The sequence below is a fragment of the Diceros bicornis genome, chromosome 26, assembly GCF_020826845.1.
Source record: "Diceros bicornis minor isolate mBicDic1 chromosome 26, mDicBic1.mat.cur, whole genome shotgun sequence".
NCBI lineage: Eukaryota > Metazoa > Chordata > Mammalia > Perissodactyla > Rhinocerotidae > Diceros > Diceros bicornis.
Genome location: NC_080765.1, coordinates 39140509 through 39160998, shown reverse-complemented (window position 1 = coordinate 39160998; position 20490 = coordinate 39140509). Strand labels below are relative to the sequence as shown.

The following is a 20490-nucleotide window of genomic DNA, read 5'->3' as shown; positions in this document are numbered from 1 at the left end:
CACACACACACTGCCAGGCCCACACCCGCCGGGCACGTGGCAGGGGAGGGGCCAGGCCGGCTGCCCCTCGGACGCCCCTGCTCGGGCTCTCCCGGGCCCTGCTCCCCATGTGTGCCCACCCCCGAGCCTGCCCCCAGAGGAGCGCCAGGAATCCCAAGCAGCATAGCTGGGTGGGGAGGAGGGAGGGACCAGCTGTCTCCGGGACCCAAGAATTCCTGCTGGGAGCCAGTCTGCAGTCACATGGGCCGGAGAAGGTGCAGCCAGGGGCTCAAAGCCCAGCCCGGAGTCCATGTGGAGACCAAGAATGTTCTGGGTGTTTTGGGGGAGGAATGGAAGGACTCCACATAGTTCCTTAGGAATTTTAATTGTGTCCTTTGAACCTGCCTCCCATTCCTGCCCCTCCCCCTGAGCCTGCTGGAGGGGACACTTGTCAAGAGCGCCCTGGAACCACAGGAGCAAACAGCCCAGACTTTGTGTGAGGGTGACGCACCTTCTGGGCAAGGCAAAAAATGCAGCAGCCTCCTGCCCAGCGCCCTGTCGCCTGACACTGGCTGGGTGTGTGGGGTGGGGAGTGCCAGTGGGGCCCATGTCAGCTCATCTTAGCTGTGCCGCTGTGGGCAAGTGACCTCACCTCTCTGTGCCTCAGTTTCCTCACCTGTAAAATAGGGATAACGACTTCAAAGGATGGGTGTGGGATGACCTGAGATAGAGAATATAAAGCAGTGGGAATCTTACAAGCAGTCAAGATATCGTCTCCAATTATTATTATTATAGTTGCTGTTAGCAGAGAATGGAGAAATGCTGTTCCCCTGGGTCAGCTGCTTGGTGAATAAGGCTATGGGGTCTTCTGTTCCTTTAGACCACCCTGAAGGGCTGGCCTTCACCAATGGCCTTGCCAGACCCCTCTTGGACTCTAGGTCCACCCTAAAGGATCGCTTTTCCTTTATTTGGGAGGCTGTGGTCAGCAGTTCAGACCTTGAAGTCACACAGCTGGGCTTAAGTCCTGCCCCTGCCATTTATTCACTGTGTGACTGGGCAAATTCCTTAACCTCTCTGAGCCTCCATTTCCACTTCCATAAAGTGATATGATAAACAGAACCCATGTTCTAGGGCCAAGTGATGATTAGATGAGATAGTACTTTTTAAAATGGCCTGTCACAGAGTAAGTACTGAATAAATGTGAGGTGTTATTTTAAAAATACTACCGAATCCCCTTTATATGCAAAGTCATACTGAGCCTTAACGATCACCCTATAAAAGGGGGTTTGGCTGCCAACAATGAAAGAGTATTGTTGGCCCCATTTTCTGGATAAGGAAACTGAGGCTCAGAATGGTTAAGTGGTTCTCCCGACAGCAACACAGGTAGTAGGCAGTGGGGTCCAAATTAGAACCCACATCTAACTTGAAAGTTCTGCTTTCACCACCCGTTTTAAACATTGACTAGGAGACCCCTTCCCCACATGAGAGAGTCATTGTTTTTAGGATTTGTCAAGAAAAATCGGCCACAACAGAAGGCCAGTATTAATTCAATCATGTATCGGGTTGAACACAGTGGCATTCACAAACATTAGAATAGCAGTTCAAACACTGTTTGAGATGTATTACGTATTTTTTCTACCCGGGCTCAAGGATCCTCTCCTGACTGGGCCCAGGCCACAGTCAGGGCGGACTCATCTTCACCCGCCACTGTGCCTGTCCCCCAGTGAGAGATGATGGGCGCTTGTCTAGGGTGGTGATGGAGAAGGTGAGCAGCGGTCACGTTCTGAGGTGATTACGCAGGGAGAGCCGCAGGGACCTGCTGATGGATGGAAGTGGGTGTGAGAGGCGGCGAGGAATGACTCCCAGGTTGGGCAGAGTGAGTGGGGGGCGTTTACTTGGGGAGAGACAGGTGGTGGCTCTGGTTCTGGGCGTTGAACCTGGAGATGTTTTCAGGCGGGGATACAGGAGTCTGGGGTCGGGAGCCAGGAGTCTGGAGTTCAGTAGGGCGGAACAGGATTAACGGGGACTGGGTGAGATTGCCCCCAAGAGCAGTAGGGGAAGGAGGAGACTGCAGCACTGGGCCTGCTCATGTTAGAGGCTGGGAGGGTATCTGAACAGACTCTAAAGGTCCAGGGTCCCTGTTCCCTGAGGGGTGGCTCCAGCCCTGAGTGGGCAATGAGTCTTTTTATGTTGATTGAGACCTGTGCGGGCCACAAGGTAGCCGTCACCAAACCTACAACTGAGGGAGTGTGCGGGGAGGAAGATGGGGCGAGGGTCCAGGGAAACGGATGCTGGGGCTCAAGGGTCTCCTTTCTGGGGTCCTCTTGATGGAGTGGAGCCAGGCCTCTGAGTATAAGACGGCAGGCAGTGGAGTGAATGGAGCCCTGGAGCTGGACTCGGGTCTGCAGGGGGTTCTGGTCTCAGTTACTGCTTCTCCAGTGGGAATTAAAGTGCACTCCTTGGCTCAAGTCTGGACATCTTACTAGATATCCTCAGGTTTATTCAAGCTCTGTCGTTGGTGGATGACTCCATCTTTGTCTTATTGAGAGTTTGTACCTGTTTTTAACCTGCACCTAAGCATCATGATGGAAATGGGTCGTCCTGGGTTGTTCATAGTGGCATTCATTCATTCATTCATCCCACTCTTACAGAGCTCACACACTGGTGGAGAGACACACAATAAATGCAAGAGCATGATTACAGGTGGTTGTAAGTGCTGTGAAGTATGTAAAGTAAGGTAATGGGATAGTCACAGAGGTGGGGGGGAGCAGTGAGGTCGCGTGGTCAGGGCAGCCTTCACTGAGGAGGTGATATTTGAGCTGAGACCTGAATGACAAGCTGGAGCCGTACACATGGAGTGTATTCCAGGAAGTGAGGACCACAAGTGCAAAGGCCCTGGGGAAGGCATAAGCTGAATGCATTGAGGAATGGAGAAAAAGAGTATGGCTAGCACACAGTGAGTGGGGAGATGAGTAGGAGCAGAGGCTGCGGAGGGAGGCAGGAAGCAGATCATGCAGGTTTACAGAACACAGATGCCTGGGTTTTACTCAGATCACAGTGGGAATGACAGTGGACCACTCAACAACAAAAAGGAACCAACTCTGAAGGCAACAACATGGACGAATCACAAAACAATTATGCTGAGTGCAAGATGCAAGACAAAAAAAGAGTACATAGTGTATGACTCCTTTTATAGAGAATTCTAGAAACCACACACCAATCGATAGTGACAAGAAGCAAATCAGTGATCACCTGGCCGAGGGAGGGATTACCAAGGGGAAGGAGGAAGCTCTCGGGGGTGATGGATTCATTCGCTATCCTGACTGTGGCTGAGGTTTCCTGAGTGAATGCTTACATTAAACTGACCACATCGTACTCCTCACATATGTGCAGCCTGCCGTGTGTCCCTCACAATCCGTGCAGCTGGAGAAGACGGCAGTGGGAAGTGCCTGGGGGGTTCAGTGGTGAAGGGACATGTGGGTTCAGTGGCAGATCTAGGGCAGAGGCCGGGGTTCAGGCGGGGCCTGGAGCTGTTCCCAGGCAGAGGGAAGGGGGGCAGAGGATGGGTCTGCATGGGGCTGGCGGAGCTCAGCTTCTGGGCACCTCACACCCAGGTGCCTCTTCTGACCCGGTGTTGAGTAAAAGACGGCCCTGCAAATTCACTTTTCAGGACATGAGTGTACATTTGAAGCCCATTTTTAAAAATCTCATGTGACTCCTCAATGAAACAGAGTTGTTTTCCCCTGGGATCTCTGACAGAAGACTGTGGCTGTGAGTCCCACAAAGGCAGGACTCGGCCTGGCGTGTGCCCTGCTGGGGCTGCAACGCCCAGCACAGATGTTGACATGTGCCAGGTGCTCGGGGAGTATTTCAAATGAAGACGTGAATGAAGGAAGGAATGAATGAATGAATGGAAACCACCTCATTTGGAGCAAGGCCATTTCCAAGGGCAGCCCTTCTATGTGTCCTAATCCACAGCCGCCTTCATTCCCAGACCAGACGGTACAACTCTGGGGCCTTCAAGACCATGCTCAGCAAAGACAGACTCAGTCTGACCTCCCAGCTCTCCTAACTGGGGCGAGAAAGTGGACCAAGACCCTTCTGCAGGTTTCCTGCAGCAGGCCTGGGAATTCTGAAGAGAATTCCCTAACTCCACCTCTAACTTGCTGTGTGACCATGAGCAGGTCACTGTGCCTCTCTGGATGGGTCTTTCCTTTCTGAAAAATGAGGGCTTGAAAGTGTCACCTCCTGAGGCCCTCACTAGCTCCGTCTACTCATTCATCCATTCACCCAAGAAACAACCTGTGATTCTAAAGGTTAAAACCAAAAAACATGGGCCTTCTGGATCACTTTTGTTAGCCAGAAAATGAGAAATCCCCAGGACTTTCGCATTCCTAGAGCATTGCTGTTGAGGTTTTACTATACTTTTCCTGGACTCAGTTTTGCTGAATTAGTGAAATGGAATTGAGAAAGAGAATAGTGTTCAAGTTGTTAAGTGTCCTGGCCCCCAGCAACTCCAGGTGTCATGTCTCAGACCCCATGCACCCCAATTGGGAAGTGGACCGCAAGGATAGAAGGTCACTTTTTGTGTCTGGCACAATAATAAATTCTGAACAATTCACACAGGGAGAAGCATGGTGTCATAGGAACTCACCTGGACAGGAGCAAAGTGACCTAGTCCTTACCCAAAGTCTGCCTCCTCTGTAGTTGTGTGACCCCATCTGAAGTCCCTTCTCTCCAGCTCCTGGGCCTCAATTTTCTAGGCTGGATCAAATGGTCTTTCAGGGAGACTCAACAAGGCGGAGTGACAAAATCAGTTGCCTAAAGGGTCAGCAGGCACCATAAGTGAGTGAAGTAGGACCAGTGTGTGGCAATAGGGAGTGGTGGGGAAAGTGAATGTTCCAAGCTCAGCATATCAGCTACACAGGGGAATGTGGGTGCAGGGTAGCCAGGCAATCCCATCTTTGATGCAGAATTTATTTAAATGTTGGCAATTAATTCAATACAGTCATGTGCCATATGATGACGTTTTGGTCCATGATGGACCGCATATACAATGGTAGTCCCATGAGATTAGTACCATAGAGCCTAGGTGTGTAGTAGGCTATATCATCTAGGTTTGTGTAAGTACACTCTTTGATGTTTGTACAACAACAAAATCACCTAATGATGCATTTCTCAGAACGTGTCCCTCTCATTAAGCAAAATTGGACTGTACATTTTTGAAGGCTTCCTACAGATTGGGACTCAGGTCCATGCCCATCAACCTGTCAGTCCCTACATCTTCAACTCCATCTCCTTTCTTGTGGTTTCTCATTTTTTCTCCAAAGCCTGCTGGATTTCTAGCACAAGTCTGCTCTTCTGAAAAATGCTAAAATGTTGGATTAGGCCATGGAGGCAGGGAAAAGCTAGAAGCATGAGTACACGCTTGCACACGCGCACACACACACACACACACACACCCTGCTTAGGGAGTGGTGAGTTCCCTGAAGCCAGCTGGACAGCATCCCTCCTGAGCCAACAGGGAAAGCAAGTCAACTGGAGATCCTCCAGGTTCTTCTGATTTGTTCTAAGGCCTGGCAGGGAGCCACACGCGGGGTTGTCTCTAGGATTTCCTGCCCGGGCTGCAGCGGGGATACACCCTGTGAGGCTGTGGTCAGCGTGCCAGCTCCTGAGGGCCCGGAGGGATCCCGCATCACTGGTCCCTCAGTTGTAAACAGCAGACAGGTTGGGGGGCTTACCTCCCCACATCCAAATGCAACCACACTCTTTTTCTCTTAACACTCAGAAATAACCCAGTGATCCAAGATGGGTATACATGCATTTGTATATACTTGTTTGGCCATTTACTGTTCGCCCAATAAAGCGTTTATGGGACACCCACTGTGTGCAGGGACTGAGGGTACAGAGGTCACTAAAAGCTCAGGGAAGCCCCATTCCCTCCACTTCGCCTTCCTCCCCCTCACTCTCCCAAAACCACTTCCTCCAGCTCATCCAAAGCCTCCTGGGCACCAAAAGTTTTTTCTTATTAAAAAGATTTCTTGGGGCTGGCCCCGTGGCTTAGCGGTTAAGTGCGCGCACTCCGCTACTGGCGGCCTGGGTTCGGATCCTGGGTGCGCACCGGCACACTGCTTGTCCGGCCGTGCTGAGGTGGCATCCCACATACAGCAACTAGAAGGATGTGCAACTATGACATACAACTATCCACTGGGGCTTTGGGGAGAAAAAGGGAAAAAAAGGAAGAGGATTGGCAATAGATGTTAGCTCAGGGCCAGTGTTCCTCAGCAAAAAGAGGAGGATTAGCATGGATGTTAGCTCAGGGCTGATCTTCCTCATTAAAAAAAAAAAAAAAAAGATTTCTTAAAAATGAGCAAACCCAACATCACTAATAATTAGGAAAATGCAAATCAAAACTACAGTGAGATACCACCTCACTCCCATTAGAAAGGCTACTATCGAAAAAACAGAAAATAACAAGCATTGACCAGGATGTGGAGAAATTGGAACGCTTGTTGGTGGGAATAGCATGGTGCTTCCTCAAAGTTAAACATAGATTACCATATGACCCAGCAATTCCCCTTCTGGGTATATACCCAAAAGAATTGAAAGCAGGGTCTCAAAGAGATATTTGTACACCCACGTTCACAGCAACTTTATTCACAGTAGCTAAAATGAGGAAGCAACCCCAGTGTTCATCGACAGATGAATGGATAAGCAAAATGCAACACATACATATAATGGAGTATTATTCAGCCTTAAAAAGGAAGGAAATTATACAATATGCTACAACATGGATGAACCTTGAAGACATTATGCTAAATGAAATAAGCCAGTCACAAAAGACAAATACTGTGTGACTCCACGTATATGAGGTAGTTAGAGTAGGAAAAATCACAGAGAGAGAGAGTGGAATGGCGGTTGTTAGGGGCTGGGGAGAATGGGGAGTTATTGTTTCATGAGCACAGAGTTTCAGTTTGTGAAGATGAAAAGAATTACGGAGGTGGATGGTGATGATGGCTGCACAACATTATGAATGTATTTAATACTACTGAACTGCATACTTAAAAATAGATAAGATGATAAATTTTATGTTATGTGGATTTTACCACGTTAAGAAAAATTTTTTTAAAAATTCTTAACACTGAGCACACTCAGCACCCATACCTTGGTTTCTAAATACTGTTCTCCAGTAAAGGAATCAGGGTGTCTTGGAGAAATGGCTGATTCTAGGGCTGGAGCAGAAAAAAAAAAAAAATTCAAGATGAGCCTGGCGTATCTTGTAGTGCCAGAAAGTAAAAAAGTGCTCAAAAAGCAAAAGGCTGGGGGTGTGTCAAAGGGATACAGGAACCAACCTGAAAGGGCTCCCGCCCGAAGCTGGAAGGATTGGAGCAACATAATAAATAACATAGTATTGGATTATAAGCTAAGTATAAAATAAATGTCCATGCGTGCATGTTGATACAAATAAAGGATAGGATAAACAAGGGTGAAGGGACACACCTCTCTTAAGGAAGAGTTACAAATAACATATGTACATTTTCCCCTTCCAACAGGTGGAGCTGAATCCTCCCCGCCCTTGAGTGTGGGCTGACTTAACGACTCTCTTCTCAAGAACAGAGCATGGAGAGGGAGAGGCAGTAGCCGTGCAGTAGAGGAACCTGGCAGACACCACTTTAACCAACTGACCAGGGTAACGTCACCACGGCATCACGCTGACATCACCAACATCACCAGCACGCCATGAGGACGTCATGCGCATCACGAGCGACGCGGTGCGGACGGCGTGACCATCACCAGGGACGCCACGGACGTCATGAGCTCCCTGATATGAAGGGATGAGAAGGGCACTCCACCTCTGTAGTCTTCCCCCAAAACCTGTAACCCCGGACTAATCATGAGAAAAACATCAGACAAACCCAAATTCAGGGACATTTGGCAAATACCTTCAGATACCTACCAATACAGGTACCCTTCAAAACTGTCAAGGTCATGAGAAATAAGGAAAGACTGAGACACGGTCATAGCAGAGGAGGCTAATAACTAAATGCAATGTGATACCCTGAATTGGATCTTAGAAAAGGGATAAACAGTGGAAAAACAAATAAATTCTGGAGTTTAGTTAATAGTGATGCACTAATGTTAATTTCTTGGTTATGACAAACGCATCACAGCGAACAGTCATGTAAGATGCTAACATCAGGGAAGGTGGGTGAAGGGCACGTGGGAACTCTCTGTGTCGTCTTTGCAACTTTTCTATAACTCTAAAACTATGGCAAAATAAAAAGTCTATTTAGAAAAGCATTTCCTCCTGATTAACGAAGGAACACATGTTCACCGTAGATAATCCATAATATAAACAAATAAGAAACCGGCAGTTGCTTACATCAACTTTGTTAACATTCCAGGGCATTTCAATACGGTCTTTTTTCCTGTGCACATCTGACACAATTGAGAACAGGTCAAATCACCATTTTGCACTCTGTGCCTTTAGCCTTACAAGCACATTCCTTCAGCGTGCAAGCATTTGGTGAGCATCATTTTTGTAGCTACTTAATATCCCATGACTTGGTTGTCCTACACTTTACTTAGCCACTCTCTCTGCCATTGGACATAACTTTCAGAGGTTTCTTATGATAAATAACTCTTTAGTGCATACCTCTGAGTTTGCATTTGGGACAGTTTTCTAATGATAGAGTCTTAAGAAAGACATTCATACATCGAAGGGCATGGATACTTTTAGGTTCTTGAAACACAGTGCCAATTTGCTTTCCAAAAGTGTACACCCATGGGTACCCAGGTCAGTGGTGAAGGGGTTCAGAACAGGCCTCCCCAAGGTGTGCCACGTGGGCATGTGGAAATATTTTGAACTAAAGGTAATTGAGACCCCCATGGGCTCAAAAGAAACTTTTGCCTCTCCCTTAAAGAATTTAAATTGGGGACCTTGCCCATAATAAGAGTTATTACTCTTATTAAATACTGCTATGGTCTATGGTGCTATGGACTCCCTCCTGCCTGCAGCTGTGACTCATAGGTGGGATGTATTAAATAAATTTTATGACCTAGCTGAAGGGCAGGGCAAACCTCTAATTATTGAACATCTGCTCTTCTTATCGTCCTCTGAATTACCGTCCTCCTCTCTGAAGCCCCAGGCCCCTATCCCATTCCTTGGCTCAAGATGGCATAAATACTTCACTTTACATTTCTGTGTCCTCCCTCTCATGTATGTGGGGCCTCTGACCCTCTTGTGTATGTGAGGTTCCCGTATGTATGAAATTAAATTTGATTTTCTCCTGTTAATCCATCTTATGTCAATTTAATTCTTAGACCAGCCAGAAGAACGTAGAAGGGTAGAGGAAAATTTCTTCCTCCCTTACGATGGTATATTTAGGATGCTTGCTTCCAAAGGACTTTCTTTATTCTTCATCTGAACATCCCCACTCTTACAACTCCCTCTGCGATCCCCTTGACATTGCTTCTTCCAGCCTCTGTTTGCCTCTCTGTCCCCCTGCCCCGGTCCTCTGCCCACCCCAGCATCCCATCCCACCAGTGGACTTCTCTCTCACTCTTCAGGATCTCCCTGCACCAGCCCATCTATTCCTGAGTCTTTGGCTTTCTCCTGTACCCCAGGCACAGCTTCTCTAGCCTCTCTCGTGAGCTCCATGACCACATTTCCACTTGCCTTTCAGGTACTTACACCAGGACATCCCTTGGGTGATGATTCAAACACCACACATGAACGAGAAGTTGTCAACTTCTCTCAGCCTCTACGTACTGCCCCCCTCACTCCACTCCTCAAGGGCACAGCATCCCCCAGCACCAGCTGCCCAAGCCTGGCATCTTTGCCCCATCCTGGTCTCCCACTTGCCCCTTACAACCCACACTCTAAGGATTTTGCCTTCAGCCTCATGAATGTTCCCCAAGCACTTGTCCTAATCCTGGCCCTCTGCATCTCGCACCTGAAATTCTAACAGCTTGGTCTCCCCACCTTCCTCCAACTTCCTTCTCCTCTGCATGGAGGAATTATTTCTAAAACAGTAATCTGGTCATGTCACATCCCCACTTTAAAGATGCTATGGACTCCCTCCTGCCTGCAGCTGTGACTCGTAGGTGGGATGTATTCAAGGCCTTAAATAGCATTGAAACTCATTTGGAGGAAAATTGACTTTTCTATCCTCTTTCAAGCAAACTTACCTCAAGGACAAGTCTCCAGTGGATGCTAAGAAGTCTTTAACATCTCTTTAAGACTTGCTGATCTCCCTTTTGAACAAAAGGAGAGAAGGCTTCAGACAATATGACCTTGGCCAGAAAATATGACCTAACTGGACATCATCAACAGTATTTTGTTCTGTTCAACACTGGGCAAAGCCGTTTTCCTGTTTACAGTCATACTATAAATTTGCCTTTAAAATAAACTTAAGTCTTTTTTTAAGCACGACAATCTAAAGATTGAGTGAATAATAGTAAAGGTGGTACTTGGTTATGGCAAAAGTTGTGGGAGTGTTATCTGAATTCTTGCTACTCAAAGTGTGGTCCCTGGACTATGAGCATCATCTAGGAGCTTGTTAGAAATTTGGAATCTCAGACTCCATCTCAGACCTACTCACTCAGAATCTGCATTTTTAACAACGTCTCTGGGTGATCTGTGCATGCACATTAAACTTTGGGAAGCAATGATGTGAATAATGAAGTCTGGGAGACACTGACCTCAAAAGTCTCAAATATTTGTCCTTCATGATCTGGCCTCAGCCAACCCTTCCAGATGATTCACACACCTCTCCGAGGGCTTCTCCCCCCAGGACAATGGCTCCCTGCCTTTATCCATGCTGTTCCTCCTCTCACCCTCTTCTGCCTCAACCTCCTCATCGCTCACGACTCAGCCCCAACAGCACTTCTTTTTCCTCTTGTTTAATTGAGGTGAATTTCACATCACATAAAATTAACCACATAAAGTGAACAATTCTATGGCATTTAGCACATCAACAATGTTGTGCAACCACCTTTGTCTAGTCCCAAAACATCTTCATCACTCCAAAATAAAACCCTGCACCCACTAAGCAGTCACTTCCCATTCCCCTCTCCCTGGCAACCATCAATCTGCTATTTCTGTGGATTTGCCTATTCTGGACATTTCATATAAATGGAATCATACAATATGTGGCCTTTTGTGTCTGGCTTCTTTCACTGAGCGTGACGTCTTCAAGGTTCATCCATGTTGTAGCAGGTATCATTGCTTCATTCCTTTTTTTTTTTTTGTGAGGAAGATCAGCCCTGAGCTAACATCCATGCCAATCCTCCTCTTTTTGCTGAGGAAGACTGCCCCTGGGCTAACATCTGTGCCTATCTTGCTCCACTCTATATGGGACGCCACCACAGCACGGCCTGACAAGCGGTGCATTGGCGCATGCCTGGGATCCAAACCTGGGTCACCAGCAGTGGAGTGCACGCGCACTTAACCACTATGCCACAGGGCTGGCCCCAACTTCATTCCTTTTTAATGGCTGAATAATAGTCCATTGCACGGGTGGACCACATTTTGTGTTCCCATTCACCCACTGATGGACATGTGGGTTGTCTCCACTTTTTGACTACTGTGATCAGTGCTGCTATGAACATTCGTGTACAAGTATATGTTTGAGTATCTATTTTCAGTGCTCTTGGTTATATACCCAGGAGTAGCATTGCTGGGTCGTATGGTAGTTCTATGCTTAACTTTTCAAAGCAATGTCACTTCTCCATAGAGCTTTACCTCAACCCTTATCTGCTTCCTCCTGCCCCATCCACAGAATCGATTTTGCCTCCTTCTTCTCCCAGAGCAATTTCTAAGACACCCCATCTAGCAAAGCTGGGATTCAAACCCAGGACTTCTGATTCCAAATCCTATTTTTCTGCACTGCCCCCCCACGGCTGACAGTCACCTCCACCTTGGACTGACCTGATGAGGACGCTCAGGTCGGGAGCTTGTTCAAGGCCACACAGCTCCTCAGTGACAGCTGGTCTCAGGACTCTCAGCTCCAGTGTCCAATCTTTGGACACCATGGTCTATCCTGTGCTCCTAAATGGACAAACAGTGAAATACAAATGCGGCCTCTTCCTCCTGGGGATGCTGACATCCCTCCATCCCCGAGGGATCACAGTCTGTCTCCTCCTGGGACCTGCCACGATGCTGGTTCTGCAGCAAGGAATGACCTCCAGGATCTTCTGTTTTGGCACATTTATTTTGGCTTTTTATATATACATATGTTTTTTTTCATGATAGGAGAAAAGGGAGAAAATGACACTTTCTTTTATTTTGTTTCTCTGCCTTTTCAAATTTTATGCTGCATAAGGACCCAGCGTGGAGCAGCGCGCCAGGGGCCGGTGGCGACGGCTCAGGTGTAGCCCGCCAGGCGCGGGGTGCAGGGGAAGGTCTTGCGCATGCCCATGCACTTCTCCTTGTCGATGCAGAGGGTGTTGGCCTTGATGGCCAGCTCATGCTCCAGCCGGCACTTGGTCATCACCAGCAGCTGCAGCGTGTCCTGGGTCTCCCGCAGCCTCAGCTTGAGGGTCTGCAGGGTGTCGTCGATGGTGAACACTTCGTTCACGAGCCTGGGGCGAGAGCAGAGGAGAAGCCACAGTTCATTCAGCCGTTCCACACAGATGCACCTACTATGTGCCAGGCACCGCGCCAGGTGCTGGGAGATGGCGGTGAGCCAGACGGGCAAGGCTTTGCCATCAAGGAAGACAAGGGCAGAACGGGCAGGTAAGTAGATACACAACAGAGCTACCGAGGGTGATAAGCACAAAGGGAGAAACAGACAGGATGTTTAGGGAAACAATCTGGTGGCTCCTCAGCAAGTTAAAGATAGACTTACTATATGACCCAGCAATTCTGCTCCTTGGTATAAACCCACAAGACCTGAAAACAGATACTCAGACAATACTTGTACAAATACTTGTGCAGCACTGATCACAAGGGTCAAAAGGTGGAAACAACCCAAACGTCCCTCAATGAATAAATGGATAAATAGAAAGTGGTCTGTCCACACAATGGGATATTATTCAGCCAAAATAAAAAGCAGTGAAGCCCTGATACCTGCTATAATATGGATGAGCCTTGAAGACATGATGCTGAGTGAAAGAAACCAGACACAAAGGTTATATATGGTAGGATTCCATTTATATGAAATGTCCAGAACAGGCAAATCCATGGAGACAGAAAGCAGATTAGTGGGTGCCAGGGGCTGGAGGGAGGGGATAGGGAGTGACTGCTAATAAAGGATATCTTTTTGGGTGAAATGAATGGAAATGTTCTGGCGGTGGGTGCACAACACTGTGAATATACTAAATGTCACTAATGGTACATTTTATATGTGTTTTATTACAATTTTTTAAAAATCCTAGATAACAGGGCCAGCCTCATGTAGATAAGATGGTCACGTGTGGTGTCTGGTCTTGGTGCCCTGCTCAGGACCCCCTTACTGGCTGCGGCACCTGTGTCCCAGCTGCTGTGAGTGTTGGCTGCTGATGGCTCATAGGTCCATCCTTCTCCAGAGAAGCCCATAGCTCACCGACATGGGGTGCAAAAGGGCGTCCCCCGCCTCAAGGTGGGAACAGCTCCGTGCGTGGTGCGATTGGTGCTCCAGAGCCCCCCGTGGGATCAGGCTGAAGCTGGGCTCCCCTGTCCCGCTCCCCACTCCCCTTCTCCTGAAGCTCTGCTTCTGTGGAAACTTCCAAAGCCACCAGGAAAGATCCTTCTGAGGAGGGAATTTTCGAGCTGAGAAAAATGATGAGAACGAGCTGGCCATGTGAAGACCAAGAGAGACGTGTCCTACAACAGCGCTGCCCCAGAGGACTCTGTAATACTGGCGATGTCCTATATCTGCGCTGCCCGATACGGTGCCACGGGCCACACGGGTTCATGAGCACCGGCCCTGTGGCGAGATCAACTGAGGACCTGAATTTCTAACTGCATTTCATTTTAAATCATTTAAATGTAAATGGAAGGGCCACATGCAGCCAGCGGCTACTGAACCGGACAGCGCAGGTCTAGAGAGAAGAGCATGGGCAAAATCGAGGGGCTCAGATTTTGTTCCCAGTGCAGTGGGAAGCCATTGGGGCAGGGGATTGAAATGGGGGGGGATGACGTGCTGATTCAGATTTGGGGATAACCTGTGTAAAGATTAGACTGGAAGGGAGCAAGAGTGGAGAGAGGTTAGGAGGTTATTTTGATATCCAGATTGAGTGGGTTGAAGAGTGTCCCCCAGTAGTTATGTCCAAGTCTGAACCCGCGGTGCCTGTGAATGTGATGCTCTTTGGAAACAGCATCTTTGCAGATGTAGTTAAGGATCTTGAGATGAAATCGTCCTGGATTTAGGATGGGCCATAAATCCAGTGAATTGGTCTCCTTGTAACAGAAAGGAGAAGGAGATTTGAGATCCAGAGGGACCCCCAGGGAAGACCACCACAGGGAGATGGAAGCAGGTGCAGTGAGGCAGCTACAAGCCAAGGCAGGCCAGGGATTGCCTGTGACCCCCAGCAGCCAGGAGAGCGGTGTGTCCAGATTCTCTCTCAGAGCCTCCAGGAGGAGCCAGCCCTGCTGACACCTCAGTTTCAGACATCTGGTCTCCTAAAGTGTGAGAGACTAAATTTCTGTTGTTTTAAGCCACCCCGTTTGTGGTAATAAGTTCCAGGAGCCCTAGGAAATGAACACACAAATGAGGGTGGCTTGGTTGTGGGGCTGTGCTGTGGGTCCCACCTCTGGGGAGAAGGGACAGTGAACTGTGCTCAGGACTAGAGAACATGCTGCTGGAAGGACTCGAGTTAGATATGAGGGTGAACTTCCCCACATCAAGCCTGGGCTAGGGAGAGGTGACAGAAGCAGCTTGGAACCCCTTCCCTCCTTGGAGACCTCTAGACGAGCGCAGTCCAACAGAACTTTCTGCAGCCGTGGAAATGTCCTGTTCTGTGCTGTCCAACACGGCAGCCCTAGCCACACGAGGCTACTGACCACTTGAAATGCAGTTTGCGCAAATAAGGAACTGAATTTTATATTTGATTTCGTTTTCATTAATTTAAATTCAAATTTAAATGGGTGTTCATTCTAGGGAAGTGGGCATGGATGGGACCTGAGCGATTAGAGGGGGTCAGGAGAAGAGGGGCCACCTGTAGAAAGGAGGGGAAAAAGAAGGCCCAGAGGGGGCAATTCAGCTGCGGGAGAGGCAGACAGCTCGAGTCCTGCTATCTGCTCAGTTCCCAACACAGTCGTGCACACACACATACACACAGCATGCACACATACACACATATACACACCACACACAGACACAGACACGCACACACCCTGCCCAGGGCTCCCGAGCCAAGCATGCCCCATCCATGCTCCCTGTCTACCCCTCTCGGTGGCACAGCTGGTGGGCAAGGAGGCAGGGAGCTTGTCCCAGAGCGTTGGGTCTTCCAGGACGACATCTGCCCGCTCCCCCACAAGCCCTGTTCTGTGTGAGCCCCCTGGAGTGGACAAAGGGGTCATCAGAGCCCTCTGCCCGCCGCCCCCGGGGGTGCTGGAGCCCAACCTGAGGGGCTACGAAGCAGGGGCGAGTGGAGGAGGGATCAGGAGAGCCTTCCCCAGCCCCTCGCCCAGGACCTGGACCCCTCCCAGCGCAGCTGGGCCGGGACCCCAGCCACGCCGGGCCCACTTCCAGGGATGAAGACCTCGCAGGCCCGCAGCAGGCTGAGGAGCAGGCGGCCAGGCCTCCAAGTTCAGAGCCTGGGGTCACTTTGCCTGCTCACTCCCCCAACACACACACCAGCCTTCCCTAGGTGATGACCTCAGGCAGCGCCCGAGGCCGTGTAAACATCCTTAGTGGACCCACCCGGCATTTCTCTCAGCATATTTTCCCCCTCTCTTTACTTCTCCAGCTCTCTTCTCCACATCTCTCCACTTCTTGGCTCAGAAGGAAGATAAGCCATTGAGTTGTGGGGAATTTGTTACGCAGAAATAGAGACCTAATACAGTGCCCCTAGCATGGAGGGAAGAGAGCAGCCAAGTGGCCTGCCCCGAGTCACACAGCACATTCACGGGAAAATAATCCCCCGTGTATGAGGACCTGTTCCTTCTATGCCTGACCATCATCCCACTCCAAACCTCTACCTCACGCTCACGAACCCTGTCTCTGGGCCTGTGTGAGCTTTCCGCCCCCTCTCCTGTGAGGAGGCCCTTTGTCAACAGAAGCAGCCCTTCCTTAGCTAAGTGGGTCGGGCGGGTTAAGCTACTCCAAGGGCTCACAGGTGAGAACTTTACAAAGTGGGCAATGGAGAATGAGTGAGGTGTGAGCTGGGCTCCTCTTTCACTGGCGCCTGGAGAGAGAGGGGGTAAAGCAGCCAAGGGCCCAGGCCACATCTCTGGCCTGGGAGGCTGCCTCTCGTTGGCTTTTAGGAGAAAACTAGAGGGTCCGGGAGCACAACAAAGCTACAAAACCATCCCTCGTTAGGCAAGTGAGAAGGCTGCAGTGCAGAGGGGCGGGCCTCCATGATGGGGAGGCTATCAAGGGCACCCCCAGAACTCCACACCCCCGCCCAGTGCCCTGTTGGGTGTGGGACTAGATGTTCTGCAGGGTGGGTGTCTGTTGCTCAGGTTTCCTGGGGGCTCCCCAGACCCACCCCTCCCTCCCGGCCCCCACCACTCACTTGAACTGCGGGATGTCCCTGCACAGCTCCACGTTGGGGCGCCAGGTCCGGCACTGCAGCCTCGTCTGCGCCACCTTCAGTGGGCACTCCTTGGCCATGATGGACCTTTCCAGCAGCATGATGGTGTTCTCTGCCTGGAAGATCTCCTGCAGCGTCTGCAGGGAACACGCAAGGTGTCATGGAGGGAGCGCAGGTCAGCTAGTTCAGCTTCCCGTCAGGTGCCTAAATGACTCCTTCCCCAACCTGGAACACCTGTGGGCACAGGGACCTCGCTCTTCCCAAGACAGCCTTGGGAAAGCAGCTTTGGGACACTGAGTGCTGCGGGGGAGCAGGCGCCATGGGTGGTTTTTTTCCAATCTCCAATTGGAGATTGGCTGACCCACCGGAGTCAGCCAATTAGTGCTCAGTGCGGGGGGAGGCCAGGGAAGGAAGGCCTTTAAAATGAACAGAGATAATCCAAAAGAAGAGTTAATCTCTAAATCCACTTTAATCTGAATTAATCTAGGTGGTTCTGTATCTTTTTACAATACAGAGTTTACCTTCCTAATAACTAGGTCAGTAAATAAACTAGGAAGAAAGAAAGGAAGGAAGGAGACAGGAAAGGGAGAGAGGGAGAGTCAAAATTTTCTATTTATCTGTGGATATATTTTCCCCAATAGAATGCCACCATTGTGCCCTGCAATTGATGAAAGCCCAGGGAGGGCCAGGAGGGAGCCTGCTGGGGACTGGGAATGTTCTATATCTTGATCCAGGTAGAGGTTTCATAGGTGTAAACACAGGCCAAAAATCAGCATCAAAATTCATCAAGCTGCGCCCTTTACTGTGAGACTGTTGTACCTCAATAGAAGATAAAGCAAAAACCAGAAAAAGGTCAACCACAAGAAAAGATTGGCAAAATGTCGATATTCTTGTTGGGAACAGGGAGGAGGGGAGTCTCTTATAGGATTCTCTCTACGTCCGTGTGTTTGAAATTTTCCATAATAAAAAATAAAGGAACAAGAGGATGGATAAAGAACTGGCATGCCAGTGGAGTCCATCTCCAGGAGGAACCTGATCTTGCACTTAGCCAACCATGACCACACCGTCACCTCACTGTGGAGGAAACGTCCCTTCTGCTCCCTCCACCCCCTGATAGCCCTCGATGTGTGAGCAGTTCTAGCTATCACGGTGACCTCTCCTACAAGAAGGCTCTTTGTCGGGGGGCTGTGCTAACACCCCTCCCAGACTTGGCAGGGCCCAATGGCGAGGTGATGTGTGCTCTGTTCCTGACAAGCGTGAAGCGGTACCCTGCCACGATGCCCTCCTACATCCTTCCTGCAGCAACTGTTTGCTGTCTCCCTCGCTAGCATGTAAGCTCCTAGAAGTCAGGGGCTTGTTTCATCCACAATGTAGCTCCATCGCCAGGAACAGTGCTCGGTGCAGATTGAGGGCTGCCAGATGAAATACAGGACGCCCCGTTAAATGTGAATTTCCAATTGACAAGAAAGCATTTTTTAGTATATGTCTCAACCATTGCATGAGACATACTTAGACTAAAACATGATCAGTTGTTGATCTGAAACTCAAGTCTAACTGGACATCCTGTATTTTTATTTGCTAAATCTGGGAACTCAACTCGTTGTAGGAGCTCAATAAACATTCGTTGAATGAATGAATGAATGAGTGAGTGAATGAATGAATGAATGAATCACAGTGGGATCTGGAAGTCTTGATTTTTAGCCAGCTCCCCAATGGTCCTCATGTACACTAAAGTTTGGGAACAACGTGCCCTAAGATTTATACAGTCCCTCCATCTCAGATTTCAATATTGGGAAAACTTGTTTGCACGTGAACACACCCTTGCTCCTGAATGGGGTGGGGATCACAAGTGCAGGACCCAGTCCCCGCCTTCAAGGACTTCACAATCATGCTGTGTTTCCCTTTTTTGTGAGCTATGAAATATTAACAAATCATAACAGGTACTGGGAAGACTATTTTAGCTGGGTTGGGCCCATATTCTATGGGCACCAAAAAATTGCTTACAAGACAATTTTTGCCAAAGAATTAAAGTCCTGGCTTCTCTACGAGCTTAAGAAAAAAGCCTAGAAAGAGAGCATTTTGCTACTTCAAGAGGATAAAAGGACACCCCTTTCCTACCAGGGTTGAGATGACTGGCAGAGTAACCAGCGGGCAGAGGGCTGCTCTGCTCCTTCAAAGCCCACCGAGGAGGAAGGCCGGCGCCCTCGCCTGGTCCTCAGAGAGCCACCCAGAATCAGAGTGACGGCAACCACACGCTGGTTAAACATTATCCCATCAGAATGTTCTGTGCTGGCATGTAAACACTCCGTGGGGGAGCACCTATTAGAAGTCCTGAGGATTTTCCTGAGAAACCTGCCCCAGATATGCAAAGCTCAGAAAGCCCCAGCCCAGGCTAGTACAGAAGAAAACCGAGCCTTCTATAGATGAACGATGCTTCTTGGCACCACACTGCCCAGCGGGGAAGATAGCCCCTCACTCTACCATCTAGATGTTCCTACTCAGGGGGAGCCTGTTGCTGGGGTGGCATGAGGGGGACGTTACCGAGGGTTCAGCTGCTGCTGGTGCCCGCCTGCCCTGCCCCAGCCCATGAAGGCAGCTCCCAGGATGCTCCTCTCTCCCTCGGGAACCGAGGCTGCACTTATCCTGGCTTCTTTTGTGTGCTCGCTCCACCCCCTGGTCCCCAGCTCAGGGCTCGGCCAGCCTCAGTGGGAGCCTGAAAGTTTACAAAGGGCCTGTCTCTTGAGTCCAGGGCCAACACTCGTTCATGTGCTCAATCATTTCTTCATTCACTCATTAATTCACGGACTCACTGATTCACTTGTTGACTTAACAAAGTTCACTGAGCAGCTATTAAGTGCCAAGCACTGTTCTGGGCAGTGGATATAGCAGTGAACAGAACAGAGAGAAAACCTGTCTTTGTGGAGTTTACATTCTAGCGGATCATTCACTCACTCATTTGCTCCTTTATGCAACAAACAATTGTTAGGCACCAACAAGCGCTCACTATAATGTCGCCATTGCTTTCTACAGCATCACGGAAGTTCCAGTTCCTTCCCCCTCCTCTCTGTTAAAAACACGTATTGGATGCCTTTGGTGTGCAGGACACTGTGAGGGACGCGGCCACAAAAGAGGCACCCAACACGTTTGTTTCAGGCCTCCAGGAACTCCTGCGAGAGCACAGTGGAGGGACAGGGACACCGCAACACAACGAACGGGAGTTCCTGGAGAACTGACACTTATCAACTCTTTTCCCAGCCTGCTGACCACGTCCAGGAGTGAGCCCCAGCGTGCTGCCAGCCTGCCTTGAGCACGGCCTCCCCACACCTGCTCCCCTCCCTTGATCAACAGAGAGCAGCTGCCGAATCAAGAGGCTTCTGCAGGCAACAGGCTCCGGCTACGTTTTATCAAGTCTGCTCTGCTTTCGTTAGTGTATCTTCCCAGCCTCCATCTTTGCAAGTGCTGCTTGTTTTCCATTTATAGAAGTGATATAAATACATTTTAAATGACTGTATTTTAAGCATTTTTCAGTGATTCCATTTAAACAGAAATATACAGTAAATAACAGCCCAGGTGGCACATGGATATGGCAAAATCGGGAAGGTGTCCAGGACTGACTGAATTTGGGAGGCCCCATATCACACCGCGTGTCTCCCAGGTGCACAGATACAGCAGGTGGGAGAATCGAGAGGGAGCTGGGGAGCTAAGCGGGCAGTGACAACCGGAATGAGGATGCTAAGAGGATCCACGGCCACTGTGAAGTTCCTTGCTTCCCAGCTCCTTCCAGGGCTGGTGTCTGCTGGTGTCAGGGCAGCTGGAACCAACTGCTGCTTG

At 49.4% G+C, this 20490-nt stretch overlaps 1 protein-coding gene across 1 annotated transcript in view; it reads right to left on the bottom strand.

Moving 5' to 3' along the window:
* Window positions 1-12190: 12190 nt before the first annotated feature.
* Window positions 12191-20490, bottom strand: part of TEKT5 (tektin 5) — a 44542-nt gene continuing 36242 nt past the window's right edge. The window contains exons 6-7 of the mRNA XM_058570070.1: window positions 16642-16796; window positions 12191-12564 (exon numbers count right to left, since the gene is read on the bottom strand). Of these exons, the coding sequence (XP_058426053.1) occupies window positions 12348-12564; window positions 16642-16796 (372 nt within the window). The 3' untranslated portion in view covers window positions 12191-12347. The remainder of the gene's footprint in view (window positions 12565-16641; window positions 16797-20490) is intronic.